The sequence below is a fragment of the Pocillopora verrucosa genome, chromosome 7 (assembly GCF_036669915.1).
Source record: "Pocillopora verrucosa isolate sample1 chromosome 7, ASM3666991v2, whole genome shotgun sequence".
NCBI classification, from domain to species: Eukaryota; Metazoa; Cnidaria; class Anthozoa; order Scleractinia; family Pocilloporidae; genus Pocillopora; species Pocillopora verrucosa.
The window spans coordinates 7,121,940-7,146,973 of NC_089318.1; the positions used below are offsets into that span (position 1 = coordinate 7,121,940).

Below are 25,034 nucleotides of genomic sequence, written 5' to 3' on the forward strand. Positions count from 1 at the left end.
GGCAAAAGTGTTAAATTCGACATGCCGAGCTATTTTAGTTTGTAAACTATTGCAGAATTTGAACTTTGATGGTTTGACATTTTTGACAGCTTTAGTCTTGTACAGCTAATCAGATTATTTGAACCATTCTAACAGGAATTCTGATTGGCTTATTGTAGCGTGCTTTATGAGAGTATAGAGCATGCTGACGAGACTGTTGTTCGCTTTGGAAATAAGATTTGTTTTGAAAATTAAAAGTAATTCTTGAGGAATTTAACGGAGAAACTACGTGTTTCCCCCTACACTTCTTTCGTGCTCTAGCCGCTTCCTGCGTGCTTTACAACAGAACAGAGCACAGTCAAGGCTTCTCTATTTGTTAAGTAAACCTCGAAATGGATAACTCGTCAGAATGGGTTCTTTTCAACATAGTAAGCAGTCAGATAACAAGCGATGCACTGAGGAAGTAAGGTGAGGTATTTCTATAAAGAATTTGACTGTATTTTTTTATTCCTAAAAGTGGTCGTAAATATTCCCATACAAACTCTCATAATTTCGCCATAACTCTTATGTCGCATAAAATGACGATCATCTCAAAGCTGGACCTTGGGCCGCCTTTGCCTAAGCAAAGAAAACCAGTGAATGCCTTTTTCTTTTGTTGTTGATTGTGCAATTAAAGCTGACCTTTGTAGTTAATTTGTGTAGCAATATGTTTGATTTCATTGATAAATACTGGCCTTTTTTAAGGCAATCTTTACCGAAAGGTGCAAGCGTAAATATTCCAATTGTCGATAGAAGGATAAAATTTGTGGTAAAACTGTTACGTTCATGGTGGTGGTGTGAACATCTGATTAATCAGGCATTGAGTTTTGTGTAACAACTCTTTTTCAAAATCAAATCGCAGTCTCAGAACAAGAACATAAATTTGCCTCTTTGATATTTTTTTGAAACGCCAGATCAATATTTTGCTGGAAAAACTCGTTTATGTTCGCTCGAAAAACTGAGTCTTGTAGGGTTAATTCTTAACTTAAAAAATCATAAAGCAAAGTCAACTAGCATATGAAAAATGATAAAACTATAGAATACTGTATCTATTCGATTAAACGCCGCGGCGTTTATTAAATTTTTCGTGATTCCAGTAAGGCATTTATTCAAGAGCGGCGTTTATTTAAAATCCAATTTATTTCTTGCAAACAATAGTATGATAACTGAGCATTTTATTTTAAAAAACAGAAACATGTTTTAGTGCTTGTCTAAAAAGTCATTTTTTATATTATTCTCAATTTCGCAATTTGCATGTTAATACTATTGCAATACATTTAGTGATTAAACGTCTAATGTCGGACATGCTTTCCCGACATCAGAACTGGTACATTAAAAGAAATTCGTGTCTGGTTCACTCAAAATTTCCAACTTCGATCGAAGCAATGATCGCTGTGTGCTTTTTGAGTCTTTTATTTAAATAAACGCCGCGCATCATCTGCGGCGTTTATTCGAGGGCGGCGTTTATTAATATTTCTGTGACGTTTATCCAAATTTGGCAGTGTTTTCCAGTTGTCAGATTTTTTCCTCTCCAGCGGATGTCTATTAGTCCCCTGGGGTTCATTGTAATATTCAAAATTCGTTTACGTAACCTGTCAGCTTCAGCGTCCCGGGGTGTTTTAGGGGTGTGTTGTGAATTCCCGGGGTTTTCCCCACAGGATACGTAAGGGTGACGAAATACAGTCTGTCGGTTTTTTCTGGTAAGCACAAAATTTTAAAGTGGTAGTTTGGCGACAAGTAATCGAAAAAAATAAAATGTATCGATAAACAAAAACATGCTAGCTTGATATGCATCCAAAATATGGGTTCCATTTCAAGAAAGTTCCTCGTGCCAGAAATTCCCTACCCATAGTTCCTTGTAAGCGAGACTAATCAGCGTGGAACGACTCTGATATTGAAGTACCTCGTGTACCGGGTAATCGAGCAATGTTTTGTACCATCCTTACTTAGAAACCGAACGGTCACGCGAAGTGTGACATTGCCTTAGAGCCACCAAGTGGCTGTCTGAAATCAAAATATGTTTTTTTCAGCGATAAAGGGATTTTTGTGCGCTCCTTGAGTCATCTTCAGAATTTGACCTACTTTGACCTGATATACCTTCAGTTGCTATTACTACATTTAGTTTAATAGTTTCTCGCGTAATCTGAGGTAAGTGTTCACAATTATTTTGGAATCAATACTTTCGTTGTATTGTAGGTGATTTCGGAGACAATAGTGCTATATTGCAACGTCATACTAGAATGATGTAGCATGCGTGTGCTTACTTGCGCGTTGGCCAGAGTACTGAATGGATTGTTGTGAGAATACGGTTTGGTTTTCAATCCAGCTGCCTCCTTTATAGTTTAATAAAGCTTTTGTCGTTAGAGTAGGTCTCTACTTAATTTCAGCTGGAGGCTAATAAGGTCTCGCTAAATTTAGACCCGTGAAACGCAATACACGGAAATATAATTGATTGATATGTTTTCAGCTATGAAAAGTTCCTGGTTATAATCTTATTTACTCTTCGATTGTGACTTATATGGCGAAACTACTCGCCGAACGAAACAGTCTAAGCTGTAGCGTGGTATTATAAATTATTCATCCATACTGTCGGTGCGGTACACTGTAGTTTTCCGGCGTCGTTGTCTGGTCCTTAGGAATTAGATGGCCATTGTGTCTGGTCGATTGAATAAGGTAAAAATATTTGTTTCCTCCTACGTAGAATCAAGAGATTTAAAGAAGTGCCATATTCCATTCCACAACCATCAGGATTTTATAAATGAGAGCGGAATCAGTGAATCTTTTATCATTCATTTTTAAATTAGCCTTTTCCTCGAGGCAAAATCCTTTTTTAGAGGTGGACAACAAAGATCTTTGAACCCTTCGTTAAACACGACTTATGTTTTTCGAAAGCAGCAAGCTTATTTACAGTCGTCAGAAATTGTGTCACATTTTGTGGACTGAATTATTTTTTAAAGTGGCCATCAAATGTTTGTAATAAACGTTGCGCAATGCAATCCTATTATCACGTCAATTTTATCTGAATATTATTTTAAAATATTTTTTTATAAACTGTTAGAGATATTTTAGTATGCTTAGTGCATTTGATATTTTGTGATGGCTTTGCGCCACAGTTACTGATTTCAACGACATCAGTGATATTGACAAATCTCTCAACTCACAAAGTACAATCTGAACAAAACGTTACGATGTAATGCAAACTTTAAGCTACTTTTCTTTAGAGACTTTCATGCAGAGAATTGTTCTTGGACATGATCAATGTTTTTTTTTTATTGTAACCTTTGAAGAAAGGAAGAAACTCTCTGCTTGAAGGAGGGTAGCTAAGGAGTCCTGATTCTGTTTCATGCATAAATTTTATAGAAATGATAAATTCCTTATATATATCAAATGGAAAACTTCAAGTCTCTCTTCTCAGGGAAGTCTCCAGGTTTTTTAAAGAATTCTTGGGTAACATATCTTTCAGGTGGCAAATCACACCTCACCATGGTTCATGAATTCATGAATCACATCACATTTTCATTCTGGCCTTAATGATCCATCATGTAAGAACCCTTTGCCACCCAGTCTGTGCAGAAACAACTTGTCAATCACAAAATGTAAAAATCTGATGTACTATTAACAGCTATCATTATTATATATAGCTTAGTTTAGATTGTAAATACAACACCAGAATTTTTAGTTTCTGATACAATGAAATTTCTTTTTATTAGCTTTCCAGGATAGATAATGGGCTTCTTTGAAAACTTCAGCTTGATTTTGCTGGTGATTTGTTCTTTAGAGGGTGTTTCCACAACAAGTAACCAATCATCTTTCCAAGTAGTCTGTGACTTTGGCCATTCACATTACTTGACAAGCAACACAGTTACAGTGAATGGGTCTTTGACCTCACACTTCAATAATGCAAGAAAATGTCACGTGAAACGCCACAGCAAATCAGCTATTCTTCGCGTGACGTTAGCTGAGTTTGATTCTACAAGCAACATAAGTGCACTCTACTCTATGGTTCTTGAAAACTTGAATGTCTTGTTTGTAGGGGTAGCTCAGAGCAATGGCTTGCAAGATAAATTGCAGAAGTATCACTTTCATGCCTGCCCTCAGTCTTTGATGCAAGAGCCCTTAAGTACAATGGATCTTGACCTACTGTTCTTTGGAGCTCCTGCAAATGCATCTTTTAAATTAGAGATTGAGTTGGATAACTCAGTGTTAACTCCTGGTGAATTAGCCAATGTTTCTGTTCGTGCTGATGGCTTAACTGAAGTCAAAACATTTGACATTGCAGAGGATCAGCTCTCAAGATTAGTTCAAATCACTGTGTCATCAGATGATGCTGAAATGGAATGTGTCTTGGTGGTGTCGCAAAGCTGTTTTGCAACGCAAAGTGAAGGACTTGCTGAGAAGAGCTCTGAAGATGAAAAACAAGCAATTCAACTCACCTTTACAGAGTCTGGACGCATCACTTTGTCACAGTATTCAAGACCCAAAATTATGACAGGACGTTGGTATATTGGACTGCGCAGCTCCCTTACTAAGAAAAATAGTGACCAACAGAAGATGGTGACAGTATCTGTGACTCAAGGATATAAATATGACACCCTTGGAAAAGCCCGTCCTGCTGCATATATGTGCATTGTTGCTATACTTGGTGGTCTTGCCATCAGCATTTTTGCTCATTTCTTTCTTAACTCTGACTTTGATGAGTGCAAGGTTCCTTTTCATTTGGAAAATACTGCTGCTGAAGGGAGAGCAAGGACTGCGAGCAAGGGGATCTTAGAACATGTGCCTGATCCAATACCATGGAGGACTATCCCTCTGAAGCGATGGATGGAAATTATCTGCATAGCATGGTTTAAACAAGGTGTAAAAACATATCCCTACTTGACTGGAGTTCTTGCCATCAGTTTCATGGTTGGCTCTGCCCAGTTTGTGATTGCACGCTGGTCAAACATGATTGAGGAAGGAAATCGTGACCTCTGCTATTACAATGAGCTTTGTTACAGGCCAATTGCTGTAGCAGACCTTCCCTCTAATTTCATGCTCAGTAATGTCCCCTATGTCATTCATGGGATCTTTTTGGCCTTGTCATTTTCCTTCCGGGAAGCAATTACTTTTGAGGTAAATAAATCTGGTCACAAATATAATGTCAGAGGGACATATGCCAAATATTTTAGGCCATATGATTACTCTGTGGCATATGCCTTGGCCTGGGCATTGGTTTTTGAGGGCTTGTTTTCAGCCACATATCACCTCTGTCCTTCTCGACTCACATTTCAATTTGATTCTGCCTTTATGTTTATAATCTCGGGTTTAGTTGTGATTGCTCTTTACAACTGCCGCGTAAGAAGTGAAAATCTTCTGGATAATGATGAGGCCCCTTCAAAACACCCCAGTGAAACAACAGTTCAGGCACCCAAATATTTCTTGTTCTTTGTTGCACCACTGCTGGTGTTTAACTATGTTGGATCTGTGCGGGATACCAATGGTCTTCCACAATTTTTTGAAGTTGCCTACTGGATTGCTTTGGTCATTTGGTTGGTGGTGATGTATATTTGGACCTTCCAGAAAGTTGGTGTGCCATGCAGGTGGAAGAATTGTAGCAGCGATGAGAAATGCTGGTCAGTGGAAGCTTTTGTGAAGTGGACCTGGATAATTATATTTCCACTCTGTTTGCTGATTATTGGTTTTAAACAGAGAGATGATTGGTCTCAGTTTTTCTTGTTTTCGTGTGTGGCTGCAGTGGCTCTGACTATCATCGGCTTGATGAGCTTTGATGCAGCTGTGTCTTTTAAGAGGCATAGAAGTGAAGGTGGAAATTTCCGCAGTGGAATGAAACAGCTTTGCAGCCTGAGCCGCATTTTTGAGATCCTTTGGAGCAACTGGCATCGTTTGCTATTCATGATTGTGAATTTCTTCTTCTGGGTTTTTGCCATGTATTTTTTCAAAATCAAGTCCACCACAAAGAAAACCTCTACTCCAAGCTTCTCACGTTCTCGCAATGAAGAATGCGTCTTGTGGGACTTCTTTGATTACCATGACATCTGGCACATGCTTTCTTCGTTTGCCCTGTTCATGAGTGCATATCTGTTGATTTATGTCACCAGGAAAGTGGAGATTTACTACTATGTGGAAAACTTGTACTGGAAAAGTAAAAGATCTGCAAACCATGAAATAACAGGAAGTACAGAGAAGATGTTTTTGCCAAAACATGATGGTGAGTCCATAGGTAAGCATGACAATCTTATTGGAATAATGACAAAGACCCCAATGGAGGAAAATATCGCAGAAACCGCATTTGACTCAGAGTATGCACACATTTCCTATGTTTAAGCTAACACAGCAGTAAATTAAGCAAACCTTTTAACTCCTAGAGGTGATTAACAAGTAACTTCTCCCTATAATATCCATACATAATCCAGAAAGCATTAGTAATGAGAATACTCAAACTTGTCAGGTAGAAGCTGTTATCTTGATCTCTCACTAAATTCTGACTCATAACTGTGTTACTTCCTAGGAAGTAGCCAGGGGGAGAATTAACAATCAGATCTAGGAAGTTAAGGGGTTAAAGGTTTTCTCAACATGAATTTTTCAACATTTTGGCTGCTATTATTTAGATGTAGAGGGCTTAGCCTACCCAAAGTGGAAGAAATTTTACCAACTGAAGTTCCATCTTGATCATATGTCTCAAAATCTTGGCAGCAAAAACTTTAGACAATTTAATTCTTATCATTGGGAGTGATTCCTGCTAGAAAATATGCATAGATTGTCTTCACTGGTAGCTTGCAAAACAGGCATCATTCTTCCACAAGGAGGCGATTGTGAGACAAAAGTAGGGAGAGGGGGGTGGGGTGAGAAAGTCACATGCAAGAGTAGAATGCCATAGAAATGAATTGTGCGTGACTTCTACTATGCACTGATGTCCATTTGCCTGAATATGTAAAAAAATGATGCCTTTTCTGTAGGCTATAATTGGCATACTACAAGCGTCAGCTCTCAAAAGTTATTCACATGTATCTTCATTCTACAATCTTGAGTATTTCTATTATCAGCATGAAATAGGAATTGACCAACTCATCAGCTTAAGGTGTTGCTTTGATATGATACAAAATTCATTAATAACTCTGGTCTACAAAGAAAATTGAGAAGTGTAAGATAGAATTACAATTGTGATGTTGGAAGCTACAGCATCATATATTGAGTTTGAAGCAGGTGTAACAAATTCTTATGAATTGAGTGGAACATTTTGTTGAGTTAAAAGTTACCTCGTTGTTTAATAGGCTTTACCCTTTACACCCTAACATTAGGATGCATATTCTCCATACTGCTCTTTATACATTTCCTAAAGTGCTGACAAGGAGAATTTGTTTACCAATCAATCACTTCTTTCATTGGTGATCATTTCCTTTATTCTCATGACCTTAATGTGTGATTCAGGGGTGATATTGAAAGGAAAAATACAAAAAAAAAAAAAATACATGTTTTAATATAAGAAAGTTGTCCCAATCTTTTTCAGTCCTGTAAAAAACAAGAAAAAATTATACCAATTGAGTTCTTTCTGTAACAAAGTACAAAATTGTGTTCCATTGTGGAACAGAAAAATCACCCAAGATGAATAATCATTCTGTCCATTGCCATATCTATTGCTTAACCCTTTGCACCCTAATATCAGAATACATATTCTCCTTAGTGTTCTCTTAATACATTTCTGAGCTAACAAAGAGAATTCATTTCGCAATCAAGAGATTCTTTAGTTGATCATTTCCTTCATTCTCATGACCTTAATGTGTGATTCAGGGGTGATATTGTAAGGAGAAATTTGATGTTAGTCAATTGTAGGGTTTAAAGGGTTAAGCCTGTAGCTCCCAGAAGTGATTAACCTGTAACTTCTCCTTTCTCTGAATGGAACAACATTTCATGTTCTTCATATTTGGAACTGTAGACTGGATATTTGGAACTGTAGATGTATAGTTAATACATAACAGAAAATTGATTTTGCTATCTAATGATGATCCTATTGATAATGATGATGATGCTGGATGATATTAATTACAATAGTAATAAAAACAAGCGAAAATAATATTTCATAAATGTTTACTTCTTGCTGTGCATGCCATTGATTGCTAATACAAGACAGCATTGATTTACAAAATTGTCAAAATTTTTCCCAGCTGTCAACTTCTCAGTCTTCAAGGGAGACACATTGAAATTCTTTTAGACTTGTATGTTAGGCATTTGTCCATTTTTTTTCCAAGTCCATTGAGATAAATCAAGCTCAACAATAGATTGGAGTTGGGGTATTTGTGGAAGCAGGCTTTTGTTTCACTAGCCTTTTCACTCCCAGATCTCATTAGGAATTCTCTGTACTGTGTGCCATACAGTTCTTATAATGCTAGTTCAGAGAATTTGGTATTGGATTAACTAATATTCCCCCTATTGACATTTTTATTTAATCTCATCACTTTCCTACCTGATGTTGTTTAGATATTATGAGGAGACAGATATGCATTATTGTGAGGAGAATTATACTTTTCTTGATCCCTCATGGTAGTTAAAGTAGTAAAGCTTGAGCCTTGCGAGGACATGGGGTGAAAGCAAACAATTTAAGCCACACTTTTTCATGTGCACTGTTACCCTCTGCCCTTGGAGCTCCAGGGCTGCTCGTGTTTTTTCCCATTTGAATGCAGGCAGTATGAGGAGAGGTCTGGGATTGACAGAGCCATGAATTGTGCATGTATCTGGGCCTAGCAGACTTATGACCACGTCAACTACAGACAAACAACCATCCACTGGAGTATAGACTGGGCTTAATTTAGATCTCCTGAACACTGCCTACACAGTGGTCAAACGTTTGTGCATGTGGGAATACGCTCAAAGCTTGTTTAATAATCAGTTTAAATAGACAACTTGGTTTTGATAGCCTGAAAGCATGCCACCAAGCCACGCCCTGGTTACTACAACGCTCACAAATGTGCAGAGATGTTTGACCGCTGTGTTGAGTGTAACATACCACAATGTTATTGCTAATCATTGGCCATCTTAAGGAAGCGGGGCAGAACCTTTTACCTGACCTCAACAAGGCAGCTGAAAATTCCCAAGAGTTCCCAAAAGCCAATGACCTTTCCCCCTCTCCCCCTCTCCCCCTCTCCCCCTGTCCTGCTCTCCCCCTGTCCTGCTCTCCCCCTGTCCTGCTCTCCCCCTGTCCTGCTCTCCCCCTGTCCTGCTCTCCCCCTGTCCTGCTCTCCCCCTTCCCCTTTCCCCCTGTTCCCCTCTGCCCCTCTGCCCCTCTGCCCCTCTGCCCCTCTCCCCCTGTTCCCCTCTCCCCCTCTCCCCCTGTTCTGCTCTCCCCCTGTTCTGCTCTCCCCCTTCTTCCCCTCTCCCCCTGTTCCCCTCTGCCCCTCTCCCCCTGTTCCCCTCTCCCCCTGTTCCCCTCTCCCCCTCTCCCCCTCTCCCCCTCTCCCCCTCTCGCCCTCTCCCCCTCTCCCCCTCTCCCCCTCTCCCCCTCTCCCCCTCTTCCCCCTCCCCCTTCTCCCCTTCTCCCCACCTACCTCGAGTGGTTGGACTCTACAGTATAGCGCTGTCTTGAGTATAAACAGGCCACTTTTGAAACGGGTAAAAGGGTAAGTTTCTTAAGAAACTTTGGTGTTGCGTCGGTCGGAGAGTGTAACAGGGTAATTAAGTATTATCAACTGAGTTGATAACGTAAATTGGCCACCGTAGAAAGTTTTAAAGCTGACGTTTCGAGCGTTTGCCCTTTGTTAGAGCGAATGTCGTTTGCTCAGACGAGGGCGAACGCTCGAAAAGTCTGCTTTGAAACTCTTTACCGTGGTCAACTTACGTTATTAACTCAACTGATAATACTGAAATACCCATTTTCGAAACGGCTGCATGTTGCTTCATTTTCTTAATTATTATTTTTCTTTCCTTTTGGAATAAAATCGAGTTATTCCGGTGATGTTTAAATATCAATTGCCATAATTTGCATAACTTAGCAGAAATCTGAAAGATTCTACAAGCGTTTTAACAAATTAGTATCTTTGGCTCGATCCGAAGTCGAAAGAGGCTACATAGTATCACAAACGACATTCGATTTCGTCTTAAAGTATTTAGCTTCTCAACACACAGTTGACTTGCTTCCATTGGTTAATCAGACACCTTGAAAACATCGGCTTCATCGCGTTACGACCCTAATTATTTCATTTTTTTAATTTATATCTGTAATGTAAAACAACGTGCCAGTGTTAAAAAAAATAAACTTAGGTAAAAATAATCTTTTGACTTACATCTTAACCTTTTAACTCCCAGAAGTGATTAACATGTAACTTGATCTAACTCTAAATTCTCGTAAGTAATTTACAAGGAAATATGTAGCAGTTAGAGGTGATAATTAACAATCAGATCTTGGGAGGGTAAAGGCTCAGACAAATCCAATGAATCACAATTTTTTATTTCGTCTGTATAGGAATGAATAACATATCGTTTGTTTAATTGACAGATCGCCCGTCCGACAACAAAGGGTCGACGACAAGTGAGGTATAGACCTCTGCGCTTTTAACAGATCCTGACATGGAATAAAAAAGACTGACGAGGCGTTGTACGCCGACTTTTCTTTCTACATGTTACTGCATGCATAAAAAACAGGAATAATGAATGGAGATGCAAATATTAGGATAAAGCTTTGTCGAATAGTCGAAGAACTTTGAGTGTTTGTTAACGTTTTGCTTTCTAGCAAAAGTGAAGCTAAGAACAGCATAGATATGAATGAAACTTTAAATCATAGTTTTCTTTTCCACCGGAGGCCGAAGCAGAGGCGATTTTTTTATTCCAAGGTGTGGCTCCTCTTAGTATATTAACCAATAGACCAACAAGTTCTCATATCTTAAGACAAAACAGAAGGCTTTTCATGTCATATTTCTTTCTGTTAATCGTAATTGACGTCAGTTCAGGTATTAGACCAAATTGACAGAAGAAAGATAAAGTCGAATTGATGGAAATCACCTGCCGGTAGCGTTACTTATTGGGCTTTGGTTCGTTCAAGCTTAGACGTTTTGTTGTTCAGAGATAATCACGTAGCGAAAAATGACAGAGGTTTTATGGGTTTTTCTATTTTCTTCAAAAATTTTGATGGACAGTTTTCTTGCAATAGTACTAGTCTGTTCCATGGGAATGAAATTGTTCTCATATTTTTATTAGGCGATTGATTAAATCAAAATAGTGGAACATATTTTTGATAGAAGTATTTATTAGTGTTTGAATTTATTAATTTATTAGACGCGAGTCGATTAGTCACGCAGATTTGGAGTATTCATTGGGTTCAACGGATCGATAGTAAAATCATTTATTTCAACTAGATTTTATTCAGATTTTCTTATTGTTAATTAAGTTTGAAGTAGGAATAAAGGCTGACATTAAAAGTATGTTCGTTACTGTTCATTGGCCAGGAATATACGTTAATTAATGCCATGCTGAGGAGTTGGGGAAATCCACTTGTGCTGTTAAGAAGGAAAATTTCCAACCACAGCAAATTCTTGAATTAACACGTGACTTGGATTTGCATAAATACCTTTGGATTTTCAGTCAGAGGGCGTTACTACTCAGACAAACGTGATATGAAACCGAAAAAACCAAAAAAACAAAAATCAGCCACTGATCACGTTAATGTGGGTGCCTGGGTCAAGTGTCTCTTTAAGTTGAATTTTCGTGCGAAAGTAACAACCAATCGGGCGCTGTAAGGATCTCTGTGGAGATTTGCCTTCAATTTTGGAGTGAATGGGAGACCCAGGAAAACTAAACTCATCTGTTTTTGAGGGGAGGGGAAACGCGGGAAAACTAACCTCATCCGTTTTTTGGGGTAGGAGAGACGCAGGCAAACTAAACTCATCAGTTTTTGAGGGGAAGGGGGACGCGAGAAACTAATCTCAGTTTTTGAGGGGAGGGGAAACGTGTGAAAGCTAAACTCATCAGTTTTTCAGGAGAAGGGGGACGCGAGAAACTAATCTCAATTTTGGAGGGGAGGGGAAACGTGTGATAAATTAAACTCATCAGTTTTTCAGGGAAGAGGAGACGTAAGAAAACTAAACTGATCTGTTTTTGAGGGGAAGGGGAAACGCGGGAGAAATAAACTTGTTTATGTTGGTGAGGGCATCTTTAATTCTTTACTCGTTCTTCTTCGATGTTTATGATTAGAAGCAAGCCGTTTATACTCTCAGAAAGTACGGAATGACATGAGAAATATTGATACTGCATGGCAGCATATGTTGGTCCTTTTTGAGAAAGTGAGCAATGTGACCAAAGGGGAAATTAATCGTGGTTCATGACCAATTAAACGTTTGCATGTATTTCAATTTAGTTTATCTCTTTACAAACAAAACAAACGCACAGACAAACAAACACAACAAACAAACAAAAAAGAACCAAACAAAGCGAGACTTACTACATGCGTCTCTGTTTAGGGAGAAAATGTCAAAAGAGAATCTTATTTGAAGTCCCCTATATAAATCATCTCGTGACCAGGCCCTCGTTACAAGCGTTTCGGCACGTGCATTTCTTCGGCCGCTCGGAAATATAAGCACTTAAAGCCCTTGAGCAACGCGCGCCGGTGAGAGGTCTGTAAGGGGACTGGCACTAATTATTTGTGCCAGACCCCCGGAAAACCCTTTCCAACTCGTCTCAAATCTTCCCGGCGGGCGGAGAAACGCACGTTCTGGAGCGCTTATAATGAGGGCATGCTTGCACACTTCTTTTTATTCCGCTCCAACAATCATCAAGCCCGTCGAGAGTGATCTGATCCACGATTACTATCTAACGCTTTTGTATGAGCCACTTGATGAGTTCGTTCAGTGACTGAGGAGAGTTTCTTCATAAATCCCGACTCAGCAACATTTCGCCATAGTGGCCTGAATCTTAGAACGATCGCTCCACAAAAACTCCTTGACTTTTGTATTGTGTTAAGGTTAAAATTTGGCGTTACTTAATGAAGCGTCCTTAAAAGCTGGTATCTTTTCCAACAGGAAAGCTCTGAAAAAGAAAAAAATGTACTTTAGAAAGGTTCCCCAAAGAGGGTAAGATCTTACAATAATCTCATTCATGTCATGAATTTAACTCAGTCGGACACCATAGTCGGCTTCGATAATCATTCTCCATCGAAACACCTAACACTTAAGTAACAAGTCTATAATGTACTCCTATTAATGACCCGTCCCTAGGCAATTCATGAAATACCAGTCACATTGTTCCAAAGAGACCAATGGCCCGTTTCTTGAAAGCTTTGGTAGATTGCCGCCGCGAGGAGCTGTTTTTTTTCGCTTACTTTAACTTTTTCAATCTTTACCATATTAACATTTAAAATCGTGATATTATTGGTTTAAAAGTAAGGCATGGAAAATATCAGGAAACGAAACAAAATAGGTTGGTTTAAAGCTAAGATCCGTTCTATTATTCGTTGAGTGTTTTCTTTCTCCGTGAATGAGGCCTCAGTCCTTTCTGGGCATATCACACTATCTGTTCATTTGAACAGTATGTAAGTAAGGGAGACAAGAATACCTAGCTCTTTCCGCCATCTCGTCCCCAGACCACCGTGGACTGTAGGGGTAACCCGCTTCCAGTTTTTCGTACGGCTGGTTATTTTTTTCGTGGTAAATCGACTGGAGGTAAAATAGTGGCGCTTCTTGGGGAAAGTTCTTGTCTAATTCAACTGAAAAGAAAAATGAAGCGAGTGGTGATAATATTTAATCCTCACTCACTCCATACATCACTCAATCAAAATGCACCCTTTGGCCAATTCCCATTGTAAGTGCCGGACTGATTTCTATTCAGTATGTCTCACTTCTTTGTGTCAAAATGGAAGATGTGTCGTTTAATTTCGATTTTATACTTCTACCAGAAATAGCACTTACTGTGAACAATACAAAAGAATCCTTGTACTTTGAACAGCAAGGAGAGCTTCATGAATCCCTCAGCATCATACTCAAGCACTGAACTACCAAAAAAAAAATTGTCTCTAGATATTATAACATGCTACCCTTTGTTTTATTCTGAAGCATATCAGTGAGCCAGAATCCTGATCATGAGCCCATAAGTAATCCAACTTTTTCCACCACAGACCATGGTCCAGAATTTGTACATACCATTTGTGGCAATAAAGGGAAAATTAAATTAGTAGGGGGTAGATTAGTCCATATGGGAGAAAAACTGTTCCCCTGGTCTTGAGGGTGACCCTTGGCCTTTAACTGTAATCAAGAGGACAGGCACAGTTTTTTCCCATACAGACCTCCTGTCTGGTAAATAACATATATATACAACCTAAAAAGTCATATCCTATTAACAAGACTTACTCTAAAGTAAGCTACATTTGTCTTACCTTCCAAATGCACTAAGGAAAGCTGCAACATATTCCCTTCTTTTGTGGAATGCCTGACAAACTTGCTCCACCTTTCAAAATGTAATTATATATTAACACCCTAACATCAGTATGCATATTCTCCATACTGTTCTCTATACATTTCCTGAGGCGCCTACAAGAAGAATTTGTTTAAACATCAGGAGTGTCTTTAGTTGGTGATCATCTCCTAAATTCTCGTGACCTTGATGTTAGATTCAGGGGTTATATTGTGAGGAGAGATTAGATATTAGTCACTCTTAGGGGTTAACATGTTCTAACAGTAACCTCAGAGATTAATCACACAATTAAAAAGTAAACTCATCCTCCTGAGTGATGCAAATATTAATAATAGGTGAGGAAAATTCTTGGCTAACTTTGAGGTTTTCACAGTTTGAGTTTTTCCTTTGCGCATTATTCTGGCAGCTCACAGTTACTTCAACTCAGACTTACAAGGGTATATAGCATGTCACAAAATATTGCATTGACTTCCCTTGTCCACTTTTTTTATTGCATTTTTTTAAAATTTTTATTGTTTATAATTTAACCCTTTAACCCCTTAGAGTGACTAACATCTAATTTCTCCTCACAACATCTCCCCTGAATCAAACATTTAAGTCATGAGAATAAAGGAGATGATCACCAACTAAAGAAGCTCTTGATTGATGAACAAATTCTCCCTGGTCAGAACCCTAAGAAATGTAAGGAGTGTTATGGAGAATATCCATACTGATGTTAAGGAGTAAAGGGTTAAGGCCATAACACTGTGACCTTGAGAAAGTCTGAGCTTAGAGCCCTGAGAGGTAACTTTTGATACCACTTTCAACCTCACCTTTTGTGCAAAGAGTTCCTGGATAAGAGGTAGGTATTCCAGAAGGCAGCCATTCACCCCCAACCAATGAGGAATACGAAGATTGCTGGTCCCACCAAATGCTCTGTAAAATAAGTATGAGTTTGAATGAATTGACTGTAAAAGTATAATATCCAAAAAAAAATACAAATTTCATCTGTTATGAAAAGTATTACACATAAAACTGATGATTTTACTACGCTGACGATTCCATGGAGTGAATTTACTTTTAAAAACTTGCCTTTAGATTTACTAAATATGTGACTACAGCAGCCTGAACCTTTTTACACATATGTATTCCAAGTAATTAATGAAGATGCATATTGAAGTTTGTTATATCTTTCATATTTAGTGGCCATTTCTGCGCAAAAACCTCACCTTTCTACACGGGGTGATAACAAAAGTGTTGGTGTAACATTCTCTCCATTAAGAGATGCATAAGAAACAAACAAGCATGCCATGTCTTCACCTGGACAGTCCTGACAAACAAAGAATTAAATATGGATCATCACAATGATCAGTAAAACCTTTTTCATATCATAAGTTATTATGGTAAATTTCAATTTTTGTGACATAAGCAAAATTATTAAAGATATCACACCAGTACTTAGTCTAATAGTTGTTTTTCAGCTCTGTTTCTCAGGAATCAAAAATAAAACGCAACAATCTTACCCTTATAATAAATTGCGGGATTCCAGTGAGATCAACTGGCAGCTTTATCATAAAATTGACAACAGAGTCTGTCTTCTGAGAAAAGAAACGAATCATCAGAACCCAGTTGCATTTTAACAAGTATTATGATAATTTTCAAATGTGATTTTAGTCAATTACCATTTTAACCTGTTATCAAAATCAATCTGTATAGTTTGTGACCCATTCCACTTCTCGTTACTAGGGAGCTCTTGTTCAAGGGTGTGACTTTCTGTAGCTTGCATACACAAACCTTCACCTCACCTGTTGCCCTTTTAAAACATGTACTTCGAATTCAGGATAATTGGTGTCAGCTGCAAGTGTGGTGTATTCAAAGTGGATTCTCGGGATTTTCTCCACTTGTTCTCTTTGATGTTCTTTGTACTCCCTGATCAGTTCTTTTATCAGATTTACTAAGCTTTCAGGATTATTACAGTCCCAGTTCTCAAGAGACTATGGAGTAAAAATGATTAAAAAAAGCATACTTTTAGAGAGTAGTAACAAGGTCAACCAGTCTGTCTCAATTTCCAATTTCTTGCCTTGCCAGGCTTCAGAAACCATTGAGAAGGCAAGCTAGCCCCATTACCAAGACCTGACTCAGACATTATGACTGAGATCTTGATAACCATGTTTTCAAAATGAACACTCCAGCCTTGCCTTATCAATGGTACCACCTTCACCTTGGAAGCCAGATTAAAACATCATGCATCCTCAGAAGTCGCAGTTGGTAAATGAAAATAGCATTTGTCATTTTAATAAGAGACATAATTTAGTATGGCTATCAAAGTCTGTACTCAAGCCATGTTGGCCATTCAGCTGGACCTTATCTGGGTTTCCTTGGCATAAAGCAACTAGGAGTCTTACTACCCACCCTCCCCACCCCCAATGGGATGCCAGTCTATCCCAAGATTACCCCCCAAGCACTTCATCAGGCAACCTTGACATATTGCCAGTACCCATTTATACTCCTGGGTGGAGAGAAGCACTGTGAGAAAAAAGTTCCCAAGAACACAACACATTGACTCAGCCAGGTCTGGCACCCAGACTTTTTGACCCCAAGTCCAGCCACTCACTTAACCCTAAGCATTAAGTAGCGGCAGCTCCCAGTTGGATGTAAAAATTGCTTATTTGATGGGAAGTGCCAATTTGAGAATTTCTGATTTTTCACCTTGCCCATACCTCCATTTTATCAATATTTGGTACAAATTCCTGATCTTGTGGTCCAAATATAAAATCTGGTGGAAAATCTGGTTGCATCTGGTTAAATATTACCTCCCCTGCAAAAAATAAACAACAACAATAAAACAAACAGGTAATATAAAAAATCAAATCGAAAGGCAACTCATACACGGAGTTTATGACACATTCAGTCAAAATGTATTCAATTCCTAGGAAATAAAAAAGCAATTAAAACATGACTAAATGACTAAAAAAGTGCACACCTAAGTTGCTGTTTACTTACATTTTAGAGTTCTACCAGCATATGGAACCACAACCTTGAATCGATCGCAGGATCTTGTTTTAATACGAGGGTTAATGAAAGACAAACTATCGAACACAAACAAGACAGAAAAAATGATGAAGTCCAATAACAATTACAGCTTTAGATTGGGATTGAAAATACTCCTTAAAAACACTGCTACGTAGTTGACCAATAAGAACCATGACTAACCCTGAATTTCATGGGTGAAATTCGTCAAAATGTTGCTTGACGTAAATTGAAAATCTAATCGAGTACCTTGACTTGGGCTCCACAATCTTCAGCAGTTCACCGCAAACTCCAATACCTCCATTATTAAGCACGGCTTCGGCAAATTTTGCAATTTCGGGATGGATACGTTGCAGGACATCGGCCGCCATAGCAAAGGAAAAATAATTCAGGACATTTTAGCGTTCCTTCATTTCCGCCTCAAAAGCAAGATGACAAAGTTGTGAGATGTTCTTACATGACCGTACTCCAGGATAAACAGAAACCGCTGAAAACTCCGTCAAATTTCTCTCTCAATAAAGCGATCATGGAGAAATTATCAAGATATTTTAGTCCTCCAAGTACTGTGAAAGGAATGAAGATCTTGGATAGAGAGGCTTTGAGAACTACCATCACCCTTCCAGCTCTTCGAATCGGAGCCAAAAAGTGTTCACTATTTTTAAAACGTCTAAACAAATGCCTTTTGAACCAACCTCGTATGAGAAACATTGTCCCAGATGTGAGTGAAACAAGTAGAAAGATTCTCCTTCTACATCCAATGAATTCGTTGAAAACCTTGGGAGAAGAGGATCGAGAATTCGCTCAAAATCAGGGAGCAGAAGAAACGACTTACGATTTGGTACTTGGCTACGAACATTGGACATCAGAGCAAGTTTTAAGAGCCATATTACCGGATGAGATTGATGAAATACCTTCATCCTTCGAGACAATCGGTCACATAGCACACTTGAATTTACGAGATTCGCAATTAGAGTTCAAATCACTAATCGGTAGGTGATGATCATCTTTTTTTTCTTCATGTATACATTTTTTTGGAGGAGAGGGATTTTACGAATGATGCACCTCTCTATGAATGTCGAGCTTGTGGTAGGTATTCATAGACCTTGCAATCTTCTCATATGAACTTTCACAGAACTAACCTAGTAATCACCCCTATTGTTGGAAAGTGTTGGGTGCAAGTGCAAAGGGAACAAAGATTAAATTATATTTAGAAGGTAAATTAATTTTAGTGGTACTTAACCCTTTGACTCCCAGAAGTGATAAGGGTGTAACTTCTCCATAAATTATCCATACACTATCTAATAAACAGGTAATGAGAACACTCAAACTTATCAGGTAGAAGTTATATTGATCTAATACCAATTCTTTTTGGTGTTTGATCAAGATAATATCTTGTACCTGATAAGTTTGAATATTCTCATTACCTGTTTGCTGAATAATTTATGGATACTTAAGGGAGAAGTTACATGTTAATCACTTCTGAGAGTTAAAGGGTTAAAGGGTTTGCTAAATAGTAGTTTGCCATCTCAAACTCAACAGTTTAATCAGAAAACCTGAAATGTGTGAGAAAGAGTAGCTTCAGCATTAAAGTGTAAGATTGATTTCATTAGTGTGAGTCTTGTGCTCAATGTGTGAGACTTGAGAGCTCTGCATCTTTTAATTGATAGTTCATTTTGGTTTTCTCTTTATTTTTGACAGGGCAAGTGATATTAGACAAGAACTCTCCTCAGATCAAAACTATTGTGAACAAAACAAACACCATCCATGATACTTTCCGCTTCTTCAAGATGGAAGTGTTAGCTGGGGAGAGCAACTTCTACACCTCTGTGAAACAAGATGGCTGTATTTTTGAGTTTGACTTTTCCAAAGTTTATTGGAATTCTCGCCTTCAAACAGAGCACAGGCGTCTTGTTGAATCATTTGATTCAGGTGATGTTGTGTGTGACATGTTTGCAGGAGTTGGTCCATTTGCTATTCCTGCGGCAAAGAAAGGATGCATTATTTATGCCAATGACTTGAATCCTGCATCCTATGAGGCTTTATTAAAAAATGCAAAAATCAATCATGTGAAGGATAAAATTCATGCTTTTAATTTGGATGGGAGGGACTTTGTGAGAAAAATGGTTCAGCTGTCTTCATCATCATCATTATTAGAATCGTCAATTACTGATCAAAGCATTCAAGGAAGTTACAGCAGACCCTTTACACATGTTGTCATGAATCTACCTGCTAGTGCAGTTGAGTTTCTTGATGTTTTCCATGGTCTCTACACTTCACACAAACAATTAGTGCTCCCAATGATTCATTGTTATTGCTTCTCCAAGTCCCAGTCTCCTGGAGATGATGCCAAGCAGCAAGTGGAAAAGAATTTGGGAATTAGCCTTAAGAGTGAATACAGCGTTCACTGTGTACGTGATGTTGCACCAAAAAAGGCTATGGTTTGTGTGTCATTCAAGTTACCAGAATCTGTTGCATTTGCTGATATTAAAAGAAGAGGTGTTGAATTGAAACGAGAAAGAGAAGACCACAGTAAGTTCCATAAAAATATTTAGAGTCCGATATACAGATATGTAGTGAAAGGAAAACTTAAAATCTGTTGCCACAGGCTTCTGCCTTGTAAGTGTCCTGTAACTGGAATTTCTATGCTAGTGAACTTCACAGGAAAACAAGCAACTCTACAATTGGTTTATGTCACCGACAAGGAGTATTGAACTAAAAATCATGAGCTGTTTAAGTTTGTGGTCATTTCTTTAATTCTCATGAGCATAATGTTTGATTTAGCAGTGATACCTTTGGGAGAAATTAGATGCAAGTTACCTTCAGGGGTTGAAGGGTTAAGCCTTTCTTAATTCCCCCCCCCCCTTTCCTCCCCTCCCATGGCAAACTTGCTGTACAGTGAGACCTGCATTCATTACTTTTTAGAACTGTTGTGATAGCTTTAATTCTTGTTTGTTTATTTTTAGATCATGATGGTCAAAGAACAAAAGAAGCCAAGCTAGACATCAATTGCTAATGGTGTTGGTGAATTAGTTGTTCCCTAATTGGCCAGGTAGAGTTCATGTAACCAACTACATCCAGTGACTGTTGATTTATGCACTTTGTTGTAAAAAATTCATTTGTTCTTTTATCATCTGGTATTAAATGTTGTCTTGAAACCATAGTATGACTTGAGACTTGGTAACCTTGTTTGAAATAATATTGTACTAACGTTTGAAACTGATTCTTTTTGGCTTAAGGCATTCTTTTTTATTTAAGGCATTTTGTCTTTCTTTGCCACAAATGTTGCCCTTCCAGTGTCTGATATTTCTTGTTTTCTGTGGTATTTTCAAAGCAAAATTGCTTTCTGGGAAATTCACATCTCTGTCACTGGTAGCCTGTTCCAGACTCTCAGTCAGTGGGGATGAGGAAAACAGATGATGAGCAAATAATGCTTGGAAGTTGTCATGGGAAATGATGAGGACATGAGACCTTCCCATCATTTCATGCACACCCGCTTTTTGTTTTTGCCTTACTGCCAGGAAACCTGTCTCAATCTACTTTCCCGGTCACTGTTAACCCTAAACGCCTAGGCCGAAAGATGAAAAAACGACTGCAGAGGCGATTGAAGGGGGAGGGGTGGGACGAGTTATTTGCCTATTGTGTTCTCCCTTTGGATTTGTAACCAAGATCGCGTGCGTAGTCGACTTTTTGCACGTGCCTGTCACGTGCCTAGCAGAACCGGGCTATGGATAGGTGTGTACCGAAGTATTTCCAAAACTGGCCAACATTGTGACTCCACCATTCGTACGGCTTCAATACTGAATTGATTTCTCCAAGCGTCTATCAACAAAGACGCATTTTTCCTAAGTGTTCCATACGCGTGATTGGCCCCACTGTCACGTGATTGTGTATCACTGTTTAGATAGTTCATGACTTGATCCGACATTGGAATGCCGGTAAAATCAAATAGTCCTTGAGAAACATTTAATGGTAATTTTACCAGATCCTCGTATCTGACAAGTTTATAGCGATCTGGGAATTTACTCTCAGCCAGTAGAGCCAATCGCAGCGTTCTTATCGAATTAGAACAGAACTTTTGCACAAGATTGGTAAAATGAGAAAAGTTTGTCGTAGCCATTTTCACTGCTGAAGTTTCCAAACCCCAGCCGACACGATCCATAGAAGCGATGACAGCTCTTGGATCTCGCATCAGGTGAATGATTTTTAAATTATCTCGATCGCGAGCCAATAAACGTTGAAGACGATCAACGTCTAGAAATGGCAATCTATGAGCGAGAACTTTCACCACTGTGTGGCTATGAAGCGAGCAGGACAAAGAAGTTATGAGGGGATCCAAGTCTTTGCAATAAATAGTAATTCGATTATCCTTCGCGTTGGTTATGTTTTTACAATAGGGCGAGGTAAAGGCGTGGCTTGAAAAGCGATTGAGCTGCATATGCGACATGAAAGATAAAAACTCTGTTTGCTGCTTAAATCTGCAGTTGAAAATGTCGCGTAGGAGGCCCAGTGCCGTCTGTTCGTAGAGTGAAGAGTTACGCACCGATGTCACTTGAAATGTTATCAAAGGTTCATAGATATAAAAGACCTGCGGGTGATGATTGAAAATTTGCCCAAGATACGATGATCCTGATCTTGCATTTGAAATAATCAAAATGTTTGTCTTTCCCTTTCTAGTTTCTGTTGGGGGTTGACAAGCAACCAGGCCAGAATACTTACAAAGGGCCCTTATGGCGATGCATGCTGTGATACCTAAGGCAATGAGGCCCAAAATTCCAGGGACTCTTCGAGGTTTTGCCATGCAAAGAGAGTGTCAAGGGTGATCCAGAATCAGTCCCGTCAAATGCCTCTCTAAATAGCAAAAGAAAAGGCAGACAGTATGAATAAGAAAATAGAAATTTATGTCTAGGTCTTAGAGCTATTTTCAGCTGAATTCATAATTAATCAATATTTCCGGCCTAATTACGTGAGATGCCACAGGCAGACCACGGCAAAAATTCGATTGAGTTTCGTCGTCGTCGAAGTCTCCTATGGTAATCAGCCACGTGCTTGCGCTCCTAACTAAAGTGAAGCACTGTTGGTAGAGGTCACTAAATGAATGGGTGACAGCGTACAATATCTGGTTTTGTGGTCTTTTTTTCTTGTGTTTTCGATTTCACTCCTATACTTTGATAAGTGGATTTTGCGCTGGAATCACGGAACAGTGCAGGTAGCTGATCATCCATGATTCTTGCTCTAGAGTAAGGAACATCTTACACAATCGTAAACTGATTTAACCTCCTCTCACTTGTTATGAGAAAAGCTTGCGTGACCGTGGCCAAAAGAAGGGCGGCTTAAAAGGCTGGTACTGAGTGAATATGAAATTTATTATTTTCACGTATAACAGGGGGGGATGAAGGTAAGACTAACAAATCCCACGTTAGCGCCTCCTGGCGTTTTGTTTCACTATCTTTTTGGCGCCGTTGTTTTAGGAAAATTGATACGAGCTATTTCAATCAGAATTATTCAGAACTTAGAACAGTTTTCGATTGAGTGTCGAAAAATCGAAACCAAACTAATCTCAACAACCAATCACAACACACGTAGACATCATCATTAACCGATGAGAACCCAAAGTAAACAAAGGCAACCTGCTTGAAGCGCGGGAAAACGCGAGTGACCAAGTTGGGATTGGTCACTGTTTTGGATTTGATTGGTTGAGATAATGGTGCGAGTTTTCTGGACCAATCATAGAGCGAAGTAAAGCCAAACCAAAACACTCCAGGATCATTTTTGATACTCAATTGAAAATCGCGCAAAGAGAATCTCAATGGGATTAGCCGTTAGCCGTAAAACAGCAAAAAAAATTAGCCGCTAGGCAAAGAAATTGAAAAACTTTAACCGTTTGTAGTAAAAAGGGTTAACCTTAACAATTTATTCTTCTAATCACAAAGAAAAGAAATTAACCTTTAGCTGTAAATTGGCCAAAATTTTAACCTTTAGCCGTAAAAGCCATCACCTCATTGAAACCCTTCTCTAATTACTTTGATAGACCATTCCCTTCGCAAACTAACGAGCGAACCAACGAATAAACATACCAATAAACATGAAACTAAAACGAACTAAAATGAAGATCCCGCAATAGTGGTGAACCCCTGAGGAAACCTTGTTGTAAATTATCACAAGGAACAGCGACCTGCTAACCTATTAATTTGAGCTTAATTTAGGCCTGTTCGAACGTGCTTGAGATGACGAGCCCCCTGCTGAGATGTTAGATAGATTAAAATAGAGAAAGTAAGTACGTTTCTCTATAAAGAACAGACGATGTTGAGCATGAGCTCAACGTCGCATTTTTAGGAAACGTTTCCGCGTTAATCACCAAGATACAATATAATTTATGAAGTCATAAGACTAAACCACCTGCACCAGAAACAAATTCTGCCATAGAAGTAATGCAATACTTCCAAGAAACATGTTTTCAAGCTGAATCCTGACAGTAACGAAGCTTTCTCAGACCGACCCCTAAACCTGCCTAAAGGAAGCGCAGAAATATCTCCTCATCTTGAACTTTCGCAAAAAACATCCGCGTAAATGTTTTGAGATTCTTGGAGGATGACACAAACTGACAGTGCTTATATCAATGTTTATGCTTCTGACATCCTTTCTAATTCCTTCCCTTCTTCGAGTGGCAAACGACGAGAATTTTAAATTTCAAGATGCGCACGTATGTGTTGAGCTTACAAGATGTATTGCATTTGATAATATCTTCCAAGTTATCAAAAGTACCTTTTAAATTTATTTACTCTGAAAGTTTAGCCGGCAAATACTTCTTTTAAAATATTATGAAAAGGAAATCAAAGGCACTGCAAAGTCGATTTTCGATTTCGAAGTCGATTAGATTTTGCGCAATGAATGAATTCCAGCCTACTTACAGATTTCATGAGCTTGCTTGTCAACGGTAATGTAGGTGAATTCGTGGGGAGTGACCCGTTTCAATTGATGGATTTCCCTGCAATTGTTGAGATTAAAAATTGCGCCCAGCTTGTTGACCTGTGCGGTTTTTGTGAACAAGAACGGGTGGCTCGCCACCTGTACTCTGAAGGATCACATAAAGTGATTTCCGACTGGTATTCATACTTCGCTTAAATTATTACTAACGCGATCGACCCTCCACAGTGCTAGAGTGTGAATCATGCTGTTAGGAATGGGGAGGGAGGAGGGGGGGGGGGGAGAGAGAGAGAGAGAGGGGTAAGGGGAGACGGAGAGCCCGGGTAAGAACTGGCAAACGCGTTGGCACCAATATGCGTGGTTTCGAGTAGTTTTATACGACACAGCAATTTTAACTGTGTTCGTGTGTGTGTGTGCTGCTTTTTAATTTGAAAAAAAAAACAAACTTGGTATAACATCGCCCGAAGGTGAAAAAAAACTCACTCGAGAAGGTTTGCAATAGCATTAAATCGTGATTAGATTTTGAAAATTTCCTCAGGTAGGAGGGCTCCATCACTTCTCTGGCCTACATTATCACACCACAAATTCTTGCTGCCACTAAGACACCTCACTTCTACACCCGCACTACCGACCTGTTATTATTGGTAGTAGTATAGCTCGTCTGACTAATTATAACCACCATGAAAGCGAGGCTT

At 38.9% G+C, this 25,034-nt stretch overlaps 4 protein-coding genes across 7 annotated transcripts; 2 read left to right on the forward strand and 2 right to left on the reverse strand.

Moving 5' to 3' along the window:
* Positions 1-1,890: 1,890 nt before the first annotated feature.
* LOC131784901 (uncharacterized) lies at positions 1,891-11,426 on the forward strand. 3 transcript variants are annotated; one of them, XM_059101732.2, is made up of 3 exons: positions 1,891-2,166; positions 3,729-6,238; positions 10,505-11,426. In XM_059101732.2, the coding sequence occupies exons 2-3, from the start codon at positions 3,745-3,747 to the stop codon at positions 10,546-10,548; spliced, it is 2,538 nt and encodes an 845-aa protein (XP_058957715.2). In that variant the 5' UTR covers positions 1,891-2,166; positions 3,729-3,744; the 3' UTR covers positions 10,549-11,426. The 3 variants fall into 3 exon arrangements, with proteins under 3 accessions (XP_058957715.2, XP_058957717.2, XP_058957716.2); XM_059101734.2 differs by having other exon boundaries at positions 3,729-6,226; XM_059101733.2 differs by lacking the exon at positions 1,891-2,166 and adding an exon at positions 2,519-2,691.
* LOC131784904 (BRISC and BRCA1-A complex member 2-like) lies at positions 11,347-17,866 on the reverse strand. 2 transcript variants are annotated; one of them, XM_059101738.2, is made up of 11 exons: positions 17,665-17,866; positions 17,389-17,474; positions 17,106-17,203; positions 16,191-16,379; positions 15,909-15,980; positions 15,615-15,715; positions 15,219-15,321; positions 14,369-14,439; positions 13,905-13,987; positions 13,552-13,702; positions 11,347-13,026 (listed from the first exon to the last, which is right to left on the reverse strand). In XM_059101738.2, exons 1-11 carry the CDS (start codon positions 17,784-17,786, stop codon positions 12,963-12,965), a joined length of 1,140 nt encoding a protein of 379 aa, XP_058957721.1. In that variant the 5' UTR covers positions 17,787-17,866; the 3' UTR covers positions 11,347-12,962. The 2 variants fall into 2 exon arrangements, with proteins under 2 accessions (XP_058957721.1, XP_058957720.1); XM_059101737.2 differs by having other exon boundaries at positions 15,909-15,983; positions 17,665-17,865.
* LOC131784903 (uncharacterized) lies at positions 17,747-20,575 on the forward strand. Its single transcript, XM_066169355.1, has 3 exons — positions 17,747-18,404; positions 19,114-19,944; positions 20,379-20,575. The coding sequence occupies exons 1-3, from the start codon at positions 17,873-17,875 to the stop codon at positions 20,426-20,428; spliced, it is 1,413 nt and encodes a 470-aa protein (XP_066025452.1). The 5' UTR covers positions 17,747-17,872; the 3' UTR covers positions 20,429-20,575.
* On the reverse strand, positions 20,566-24,442 carry LOC131784938 (carbohydrate sulfotransferase 1-like). The gene is made up of 2 exons (XM_059101782.2): positions 24,324-24,442; positions 20,566-22,263 (listed from the first exon to the last, which is right to left on the reverse strand). Exon 2 carries the CDS (start codon positions 22,211-22,213, stop codon positions 21,116-21,118), a length of 1,098 nt encoding a protein of 365 aa, XP_058957765.2. The 5' UTR covers positions 22,214-22,263; positions 24,324-24,442; the 3' UTR covers positions 20,566-21,115.
* Positions 24,443-25,034: the final 592 nt, after the last annotated feature.

Bases quoted from the DNA above. Each gene is read 5' to 3' on its own strand.
- LOC131784901 (XM_059101732.2), top strand. From the start codon at position 3,745: ATGGGCTTCTTTGAAAACTTCAGCTTGATTTTGCTGGTGATTTGTTCT. The intron at 6,239-10,504 runs GTAAGCATGACA...TTTAATTGACAG, and splicing joins ACATGATGGTGAGTCCATAG to ATCGCCCGTCCGACAACAAA.
- LOC131784938 (XM_059101782.2), bottom strand. From the start codon at position 22,213: ATGGCAAAACCTCGAAGAGTCCCTGGAATTTTGGGCCTCATTGCCTTA.
- LOC131784904 (XM_059101737.2), bottom strand. From the start codon at position 17,786: ATGGCGGCCGATGTCCTGCAACGTATCCATCCCGAAATTGCAAAATTT. The intron at 15,322-15,614 runs GTGAGGTTTTTG...CTTATTTTACAG, and splicing joins TTATCACCCCGTGTAGAAAG to AGCATTTGGTGGGACCAGCA. The intron at 14,440-15,218 runs GTGAGGTTGAAA...ACATTTTGAAAG, and splicing joins AGGAACTCTTTGCACAAAAG to GTGGAGCAAGTTTGTCAGGC.
- LOC131784903 (XM_066169355.1), top strand. From the start codon at position 17,873: ATGACCGTACTCCAGGATAAACAGAAACCGCTGAAAACTCCGTCAAAT. The intron at 18,405-19,113 runs GTAGGTGATGAT...TATTTTTGACAG, and splicing joins AGAGTTCAAATCACTAATCG to GGCAAGTGATATTAGACAAG. The intron at 19,945-20,378 runs GTAAGTTCCATA...GTTTATTTTTAG, and splicing joins ACGAGAAAGAGAAGACCACA to ATCATGATGGTCAAAGAACA.